Genomic DNA, 10,072 nt, shown 5'->3' with positions numbered 1-10,072 from the left:
GCCTCAGCAACTTAGGGAGAACTTGTTTAAAAAACAAAACAAAACAATAAAAGGGCTGGGGCTGTAGCTCAGAGATAGAATGACCTTGGGTTCCCCTTAGACCCCCCAAATAAAAAAAGTTTTGCATTAACTTTTCAGTAACAGTAGTAATACGAATGGTTATTATTATTGAACGACACTCACCAAGTTAATGCAGGCATTTCTCTTTATCATGGCAGAGGAGACACGGAGGAAGCAAACCCTTCCCACCTCGTGCACATCAGCAGCGACGATGGCTGCTCAGAGGCTCCCGTGCCCTGCAATCCCGGAGGCGATCTTGGGAGGGAGCTGCAGTTGTTGGAGGGCGATGCGGCGGAATGGTTAGGGCCTCGGCCCAGGCTCTGGCGCCCCCACCTGCCCAGGTTTGGTCCTGCACCCGCCCTTTACCACGGGTTCTGTGGCGGGTGTTTCCTCCTCTATAAAATGGTCCCCAGCTGCCTTGCGGGAACTGTGTGGATTAACAACTGCAAAGAACTGAGAGCTTTGCCTCGTGTATGGCACATGGTCAATGAGTGTAATCTACAGTGCACAGAACAGTTGCGATTTCTGAAATACTGGGGTCGGTGGGAGAAGTGCACATTTAAATTTCAGTGACGGAGGGGGGCAGTGTAGGCAGACAATGGTGGAGAGAGCGCGCCCGCGAGAGAGCGAGCTAGCGCGAGATGGAGGATCTTATTTTGGCTCATCTGTGAGGCTTCCAGAGCAGAAGGGGAGGCCGGGTCCTGAAGACTGGAACCCAGAGCCCTCCTCCTCCCCTGGCCCCTCCTCTCTGCTGACGCAGCCGCTGCCCCTTCTGAGCCCCTGGCTTCCTTGGCTTTAGTGGGTTTACCTGGGGACCTTGCAAGACAATCTGATCGATTTCTGGGTCCAACCCTAGAGATTCACTCAATTGGTCTGGGTGTGGCCCGAGTCTTGGGAAGTTTAACTGCTTCTAGTGATGGGAAAACACAAGAGGGGGGGGCACACCCTATGGTGAGCTGCCCCCAGACTTGGGTGAAGCCGTGCCCTCTCCTATTGGCCCTGGCACAGTGGCTCCCACAAGCCCCAGGATGGCAGATACTTTGAAAATTCCTCTTCCGCGGGAAGGGAAATGGCCTGGGCAGGCATCTTGCTCAGGCTCCCCAATCCACCCAAGCAAGTTTGGTCAGAAGCAGGCCCCTGTGGGGCTTTGGGGGACTGGGCTGGCTCTGGAAAGAGCTGCTGGCCCATTCAGGGGCAGGCTCAGGCTCCAGCTGGCTGCCACAGCCAGGTGCCACAGGGCCTGGGACAGCTTCCCTGGGACCTCAGACCTTGCTCACTGCATCTCATCAGGAGTGGGTTCAGGTAAGGGTGTAGTGTGCACACCTGTGTGTGTATGCGGTTCAAATGGCATTCCGGGGCTCCGTTTCAGGGGTTCATAGCCACAGCCTTAGAATTTACCAATGTTCCTAAGGACTCCGGGGTCATTTCATCAATACCGAAGAAAATCACAAGCACTTAAGGAACAAAATAACGTTTTTATTAAAAATTGTATCCATAGCACCTCTCTCTGCTTCCCTACAAGTTGTTGGTTTCTTCTTCTTTTTTTTTTTTTTAATGCGATCTGGTTTTCTGCACAATTTCTGGAAACGCTGTAGGAAAGCTTCAGGACTGTCCTAAGCTCTCCCTAACCAGAAGGTGACGCCGACAGAGGAGTTCCCACGCTCTTCTCTCCGCAGGGTGCGGAGTGAAGCTCCCACTCAGGGTCTCGCTCTGGCTGTTTCTCGGGAGAATGCGCGGTGTGCGAGAATGCGTACAAATGAAAAACCAAGCTAGGAACCGCTACGCACACGCCACACCATGCCCCAGGCCCATGGGGATCCAGTACAAGCACCTCACTCCGAGAACTCGACAGGAGCAGGTCCTCACGGGCTGCGGGCGCTCGGCGTGGCGGCGGCGGCGCAGTCTCCTCCCGCGGCTCGCGGGTAGGGAGGACCCCGCTGCCCTGCAGCACCTCGGCGGCTTTCCCTGTACCACCGGCCTTAGAAGAAGCGGGGAGGGAGAGAAGCTGGAGCGGAGGCAGCGGGAGGAGCTGGTCGGGGCAGGTTTGTTCAGAGCGCCCCCTGCAGGAGGCTGCGGAGAACGCACCCAGCCCTGGGATCATCTAGTTATCTGTGGCCCTGGCGCAAAACCCATCACAGCAACTCGCATCTGCGCGGGGGAGGGGCTGCTCACTGCTCGGCACACTCTTAGAAGGACCCCTGGAGGCTACTGGCCATCAGCAGACACCACCGGAGACAGCGAGCACAGGCTGTCTGGCCCCTGTTATGGGCCGCTTGCCTATCCTCTGTCAGAACTCTTTAGATCCAGGGTCCATCTTCCTCTGTGTGATTTTTCTTGCTTTCCCTATGACGCCTCTCAGTGTCAGGTGGCTCTGGGAGGCTGAACTCTTAACTAGAAACCCTGAACCTATTCCTTCTGTGCACGTCTCTGGTGGGACAGGGTCCCTCCAAGTGGTGGGGCTGGGGGGCCTGACTGACACTCCATCACAGCCGTGGGGCCAGTGCATCTTGGAGAGACCATTCCATGTAAAAAGGCCTATGGAAAGTGGAGGGGGAGCCTGGAAGTTGAGCCTGGAAGACAAGCCCGGAACACAAGCGTCATGCCCTGGTCATGAGAACCCGCACCTCGGGCCCAGCCGTCCTCCACGCTTCCCCGTGAGTTAAAGCAACGTCCTTATGGCTTAAGATCGCAAAGTGCACGGCGGCGCGGTGTTCAAGTGATCGCGCTGTGGGCCCCTGTCCTCTTCATCCTTTTTGGGGCAAGAGGAAGGAGGCAGCTCTGTCCACGGAGGCGGCCGCAGGGGACTGTGGGTGGCGATTCTCATGCAGAAGTGGCTTTGGGCAGAGCATCTAGGATTTTTGGTTTAGAATATTTCCCCTTCCACTTAGAAAAAGAAGGAAGGGAGGGAGGGAAGAAAGGATGAAGGGAGAATGGAGAGGAGGGAAGAGAAGGGGGAAAGGACCCTTTCCACACCCTCTATTTTGGGGGACAAAAACCCTAAAAATCATTTTTTTTGACCCCACTCCAAACTGTCCTTGGTCTCCTGGGTCACACCCAGCAACTTTCACGGCAGAGTTTCCAGACACTATCCACACCCTCTGCCCAAGGAGGTGCAGAAAGAAAACAGCTACTTAGAAGCCACATTTTCTACCCACGGCTGTGAGCATGGATTCCTGGGGGCACCAGCCCCGCTGGGCACCACCTTCAGGGCTCCAAGGTTCCTGGGAGGCAGCACCTCATTTTGTCCCACTGCGCCCCGGGGATGTTGGTAGAGGGGACTCCAGGCTTGGGCACACTGTCCTCCTGCCAGGACAGGGGCCCCTTGGCCCTCAGGAGCCCCTGGCGCACACACGCAGCAGGAGCCGACCCTCTGGTCACATCCGGACTGGTCCCTGGGCTGAGGGCGGGCCTACTGTTGGCGCAGCCGGGCCTGAACTCTGAGCTTTCCAAAGTATTCAATGCGATTCTCTTGAGTAAAACAACAGCAACAACAAAATAACAAAATGGTGACAATTAAAAACTTCCCAGAAAACCTGTTAAGGCTAAAAGCTGGCTTGGGGGGTGGGGTGCAGTAGCAGCAGGGATGGCTGGGGAAAGGACGGACTGGAGGACGGTTCACGGGGCTCCCGGGGCTCCAGACTCAGGCCCGGTTCTCAGAGCTGTTTTATTTGGGGCCACCGTTGCTTCTCGTCTTTCCCACGTACAAAGCTGAACAATTAATAAAAAGGCACCTGGAGACAGCAAAGACGCATTCATTTCATGTGACATATTTTAAAAAAAGATAAAAAGATTTAAAAAATACTCTGGTTAACAATGCACGCTTCCTACATAATGAGCAATTCCACAAGCGCCGCCCCTCTCTCTCCTGGTCGGCAGGGTGTGTCTAGTGAGAGGCCTGTGTGTGTCCACGGGAGGGACCTGGTGTGTGGTGATGGTGGTGGTGGGGCCTTGGGAGGAGGGGCTTCTTGTTCCTGAATTGTCAGCTTGAAAGAAAGAACGGGAGAAAGGAAGAAAGGAAAGCCCCAGAAATGTTACCACAGAGCGCCCAGACACCACGGAGCCACCGGTGGGCCAGAGCGGGCCTCCCCATTGCTGGCCCGAACCCTTAAAGCTGATTCCTCGCCTGCAAACGGCCCAGTGAGAATATCTCGGAACTGGGTGGAGGGGGGTCCCAATGCTCTGAGCCCACGGAAAAGCGTTTGCTCTCCCAACCCCAGGAGTGAGCAAAGGGCCTGAAAGTTGTCCTAAGACGGAGAAGAACCCAAGCCGGCTGGTTCTCGGAAAAGGAGGTAGAGAGGCAGAGGCCAGAGGCCGGGAGCCACGCAGGACCCTCCGCTCTCCTGCCCCTCTCCCTCCGCAGTTGGTCTGGAGGATGGAGAAGCCCGGGGCTGGGGCGGTGCCAAGCCATGGCATCAGGGAGATACACCTTCTCTTAAAAAGAAAAGAAAACAAAGAAACCTGCTTCCTGCAGCGATGTTACAAAAAGCCATTAAAAAAACCTTCCTAATTGAAATCTAGTGTTCACGTGTAGGTAAAATCATCGCTTATCAGAATTGTTTCTTTTTCTTTCAACAAAAACTTCAGCTCAGTTATTGGAGTTGATTGTCTTAACAAAAATAGACTCCGGAAGGTCCGCAACGGCTCCACCCCGACGGGGCGCGGGCGTCACACGAAGGAGGAGAAGCCGGTGAGCGGGGTGCGGGCGCTGGGGCCGGCGGGCGTGTAGACGCCGCCCGCGCTCTGCGTGGTGATGACCGTGTGCAGGTGCGGGCCCGCCTCGGCCCCGGTCACCGCCTCGTACCTGTGCGGGGTGGCGGCGGGGGGCCGCCGCTTCCAGGAGTTGTAGTAGGTGGGGTCGCTCATGTAGTGGTTGACGAAGGAGTGCTTGGGCAGCGCGTCCTCGTAGTCCGAGTCGGAGGCCTGAGGGAGAGGCACCGTGTGAGCCTGCACAGCCGGGGAAGTCTATGCGCACCCCACCCTGGAATGGGTCTGCAGGGTGCCCGAGGGATACTCCTCTGTTCTTAGGGTGCGGGACACAAAACTCCTGTAGGAACTCGAAAGGCCCAGCCTGTGGTCTGCAGAGAGACCAAGATGTAGAGTAGGTCCCTGGTTGGACCAGAAAGAGGGGTCTGGAGCCCTGTGGAGGTAGGGAGGGGCCCTCGGTGGCCTTCCCTGGCAAAATAGGGTCACACCCACAGACACCTCAATGGGGAGCAGGTCAGACACCCAGACACGTTTGCCTGAGGTCTCCATCCACAGTCCCCAAGGGCTGAGCACCCCGTCGTTCCTTAGTCAGCTCAGGAAAAATTGCATTGGGCACCCGGAGGTGTCTGAGGCTGGGACCCCTTGAGGGGTCTCTGTTCCTTTTACAAACTAAGGTAGCAGCTCTCACTGGGAACTCTTAGCCTATGTGTTCTGTGTTCTGCCTTCATTCCTTTCCCCCCCCTCCCTCCCTTCTTCCTCTTTTCTGGGAATGGAACCCAGGTACGTTCTGTCTCCACACTACACCCCAGCCCTGTTTTATTCTGAATCAGGGTCTTGCTAAGTTGCTGAGGCTGGCTTCGAACCTGTGATCCTCTTGTTTTAGACTCCCAAGTACTGGGATTACAGGCAGCCACCACACCCACTAAATACTTATAAACAGAAAAGTGCCAACCTAGTGCCAGGTGTGGGAGTGGGGCCTGCACCCTCTGGGCGGGGTGGGGCTGCGGTGGGCAGCTGTTGCCTTCCTGTTTACACAGGGCATCTGCACCACTCACACGGGGAGCCAGGAGAGCACCAGGGGCCGGGGGTGGGTGCGCGGTTCCAGAGAGAGGCTGCTCTCCCTCACCTGGGAGTCCCAGTACCTGAGGGAGAATGGCCCGTACCAGCGCCCCGCAGCAGCTCCAACCCAGGACGAGCTGTCCACCCTGGAGCCTGTGTCCATGTCCTGGAAGGGGCTGCTGGCCTCCATATCACAGGGACACCCCGAGATTCAGAGTAGAGCCAGAGTATCCTGGGAGGTTAGGACACATGCTGAAAATCAAGCTCTGAGTGGAATTTTCACACTGAAGTAACTGTGAGTCACAGAGCTGGGACTTCTGGGGACAGTGAGTGCAAAGCGTGTGTCCTGTGCAGTGAAGCACAACTGTGTTTCCTCTGCTTTTTACTGGTCTGAGCTCATTCACATGCAGGGCTACATCAGCCCCAGATGCAGAGGGCACCGGGCTTCTCTGGACTCTAATCCCGACGGTAAGCACACAGCGGCTTCTTTTTAGTGACTGCTTGTTACACACCAGATTAATCTTCTCTCAAAGTCTCTGCAGCCACAGTGTCCAGGATGTGGGTGTTATTGATTCCACTTCGTGGCTGAACAGACCGGGCTCAGTGAGCTGAGCAGGGAGGAGTCACACCTGAGCTCAAACCCCTGAGGATTTTGTGTCTCATGGACCAGAACTTAATCCCGTCACATCTGACCAACCACAACTCCCTAATCCTGACCTACAACCCCCCGAACCCACAATATTCTGAAAGCCAGAAACTCTGGGTAACTCTCTTATCTTTTTGGTATTGAGGAATAAACCCAGGAACATTCTCCCTCCAACCTCTACATCCCCAGTGCTTTTATAAATTTGAAGCAGGGTCTTGCTAAGTTGCTGAAGGTCTCACTAAATTGCTGAGGCTGGACTGGAACCTGTGGCCCTCCCATCTCAGCCTCCCAAGTACTCCCAAGTTGTGCGGCACCTTGCTGGGTCTGGGTAACTCATTTGGTGGCAAAGCCTGACCTTCGTGGAGCCAGGCTGGCAGCGACCCCTTCGTTAAACTGGTGTGCAGTCGTTGAGCCTGACTTCTCATGTTTTGCTGCTAAAACACTCATATCTTGGGTCGCAGAGCACCAGCGGATTGTACAGTCAGTGTGGCATAACATCTGTGATACAGTCCCGACCCGAGCAAAGCTGAATTCTGAAGTTTGTCTGTGGCCACAAGGGTTTCCAACAAGAGATCAGGCACGTGTACTGTGGCTGCTGTTTGAGATGTACTCTCCATCTGTCTCCTAGGGGCCCGCAGCTGGCTTACAAGGCAAAGCTCTGTGTAAACTAAGACCAGAGAAAAGGGAACAGAGATCATCCCAGAGAAGCTGTGAGACTCGGTGGTGTTGGTCCTGAATTGAGTCTACACATCTCCAGGCAGCGAGCTCGATTCTAAATTCCCCTAAGTTTAAGCGAAGCTTGCAGGAGGTTAGCAATGGCTGAGGGTGGTTCCATAAACTGGGGTTAAAGTTATCATCAGCTGAAGATGGAATGTGAGATGCTACCTTCGCCTTTGGGCCTCATCCTCAGGTGCACTGGGGCCTCCCTGTTCAACCTAGCCACTCGAGTACTGGTGGGAAAAGGTGACAGGGAACACCTGGATTTGATCGATCTAAGGACCAAGATCTACAAGAGCACGTGACCATCCTGGATCACACAGGTGGGGCCGAACCGGGATGCACTCACTTGGGTATCTCAGCCAGGGTTGGAGGAAATAATCCCTGTACTTGGGAGGCTGGGACAGGAGGATTGTAGGTTTGAGGCCCGTCTCAGCAACTTAGCAAGATCCCTGGAAACTTAGCAAGACCATGTTCAAAATAAAAAATAAAAAAGGGGCTGGAGGGGTGGATCAGAGGTAGAGTGTCCCTGGGTTGAATCTCCCAGGACTGCCCCCCAAACATACACACACTATCCTTTCATTCAAGACCTCTCACATTCACTGTGAGGTTTTTCATCGACCAAAGGTCTAAATGTGCTACAATATCGAGAGGTCTGTGACAAATGTGGATGCTGAGAAAAAGTCGTGGCTGCAGACACAATTGGGGTGATTGCAGTGCTTGGGATGTCCCAGCATTGGTGTCGGGTCTGGACCTCTTTTTGGAAGGAAGCAGTCCTTTCTTCCCTCCCTCCCTCCCTTCCTTCCTTCCTTCCTTCCTTCCTTCCTTCCTTCCTTCCTTTTTTGTGGTACTGGGGATGGAACCCGGGAGTATTCTACCTCTGAGCTACACCCCAGCCGTATTTTTTGTTTTGAAACAAGTTCTCACTGAATTGCAAAAATCCTAAGTAGCCGAGGCTGGTGGCAAACCGTGATCGTCCTGTCTCAGCCTCCTCGATGCTGGGATTACAAGCGTGTGCTAGGCCCAGCGAAGCCGCCCTTTCTTGTTCCACGGGCTAATGGCTCTTCCCTCAGAAGACAGCGATTGGTTTATGGGTAGGCATGTGACTTGCACTGAGCCAGTCAGTGTCTTGCCCTGGGTGTCTTCACAGAGCATCTGTAAGGGAGGGGCTCTCGGTGGGGAATAGGACTGGGTGGCTGGAATCCTTGAGTGTCCCATGAGTCAACCACCTGACTCATCCAAGTGGTCCCGAAAGCCATCTGAGAGAGCACAATGAAGCCTGTAGGGACAGAGGGCCAGTGCGCCCCTGGGCTTTGGTGGATGGCCCGACAGCTATTGAAAAGTCCCATCTTAAACTCTGCCAGACACCAAACATGCCTCCTTCTCCACCCTCGGCCAGGATGAGGTGTGTCATTAGATGCTGTCACTTGGCTCCTCAGGGCATCGTCCCGAGGCCCACGCCTGCAAGCAGTCAAGAAAAACAGCTCTTTTTCCCTTGTTTCAGGGAGCCAGTCTGGCGCTTTCATGTCGGAGTCCCCAGCAGAGGCTAACACATTTGTCCCTCTGTGACTTGATTTCATTCCTTTTGTTATTATTATTATTATTATTATTGGTACTAGGGATTGAACTCGGGGGTGCTCTATCTCCACACTACACCCCAGCCCCCCTTTTTACAAAATATTTTATTTTGAAATAGGCTCTCGTTAAGTTGCCGAGGCTGGTCTTGAACCCACATCCTCCTGTCTCAGCCGCCCAAGTGCTGGGATTACAGGCACGTACCATCACCACGCCTGGCTTCGATTTCATGCCTGCTGTCTGTCATTGGCATCCAAAACATCACGCAGCAAGTTGCTGAGAGAGAGGCTTCCTTTGCGTCTTGCTCTCCATTTGGGAAGGAGCGATGAGAAAGTCCCCGGGGACATGTGTCAAGCAGATGGCAGCAGAGCTAGAGCTGAAAGCCGGACCTCTGGCTCCTGCTCAGACCTTGCTGCTGGTCCCTGATAAAGGGCAGCATTAAAACGCCATCCCTCCTCCTGCGGCTTGCTCTGTTTATTGTTTATATGACATTATTATTTTTTAATGGGGATGTATTTTAGTGAGTGAGAATTATTGACAAAAAGAAAATGCTGCAGGCCTTTTTATTTTTTATTTTTTTAGTTTCCCATGTGATGTGAAGTCGCAGTGTGTGTTGGTTTCCCAGGAAACCGAAGGAGGATGGACAGTGATTGGATGTGGCGTCGGGCTGACTGTGAGAGCCCCGGAAGGTGCACGGGGGCCTGGCCAGCAGCTCCGAGGGAGATCATCACAGCACTGGGGTGCGAGACTGGCAAGATGAAAGCGTCTCAAGCATTATTAAAGACTTAATTAGGTAAAAGGGGTTGGCCTAAGTTGGTGGAAGCTGGAGGGATTTTGAAATCGGTTTCTTTGGATTTCAAAAGCAATTTTGAACATGCAGTTTGAACAGCAGTCCTGATCAAACCCATAAGCAGCCACGTGGGGAAACCGTGATGAACCCTCTCCACCCGGCCGGAGTCACGTGACACCTGCGGCAGGATGCCCAGCAGCTCCGACCCGGCAGCCCCTGTGCCCCCGAGAGCTCCTTTGCAGAATTTTCACTTTGGCAGTATTTCTGCAAATGGTTTAAAAATGCCCAGGGGAGGAAAGGATGCTGCTGCTATTTTCCTAGTGAAATATTAGCTTCTCAGAAGAGTCCCAGCAGAGACTCAGTAGGGTGTCTGACTCCTCATTCCTGGGCTCTGGTGGAGAGGACGTGCTGGGGGAAAGGGCTCTGTCCCAGGTTTTAACCTGTGTCCGCACTGCATGAAGCCATTGACTTGAACCCGGGCAAAGGGTGCTGTTCCTCCTTATCCTAACATTTGGTTTATT

The 10,072-nt window shown here is 54.1% G+C and overlaps 1 protein-coding gene across 1 annotated transcript in view; it reads right to left on the bottom strand.

Moving 5' to 3' along the window:
- Positions 1 to 4,725: 4,725 nt before the first annotated feature.
- Positions 4,726 to 10,072, bottom strand: part of SDK1 (sidekick cell adhesion molecule 1) — a gene marked incomplete at both ends in the record, with an annotated part of 886,211 nt that continues 880,864 nt past the window's right edge. The window contains one exon of the mRNA XM_080702238.1: positions 4,726 to 4,980. Coding sequence (XP_080558364.1) covers positions 4,726 to 4,980 — 255 coding nt within the window. The remainder of the gene's footprint in view (positions 4,981 to 10,072) is intronic.

This window comes from Muscardinus avellanarius, assembly GCF_963383645.1.
Source record: "Muscardinus avellanarius genome assembly, chromosome: 10".
In the NCBI taxonomy this organism is placed as follows: domain Eukaryota; kingdom Metazoa; phylum Chordata; class Mammalia; order Rodentia; family Gliridae; genus Muscardinus; species Muscardinus avellanarius.
Note: the sequence above shows the minus strand (reverse complement) of the source record. Positions and strands in the feature narration are given on the sequence as shown.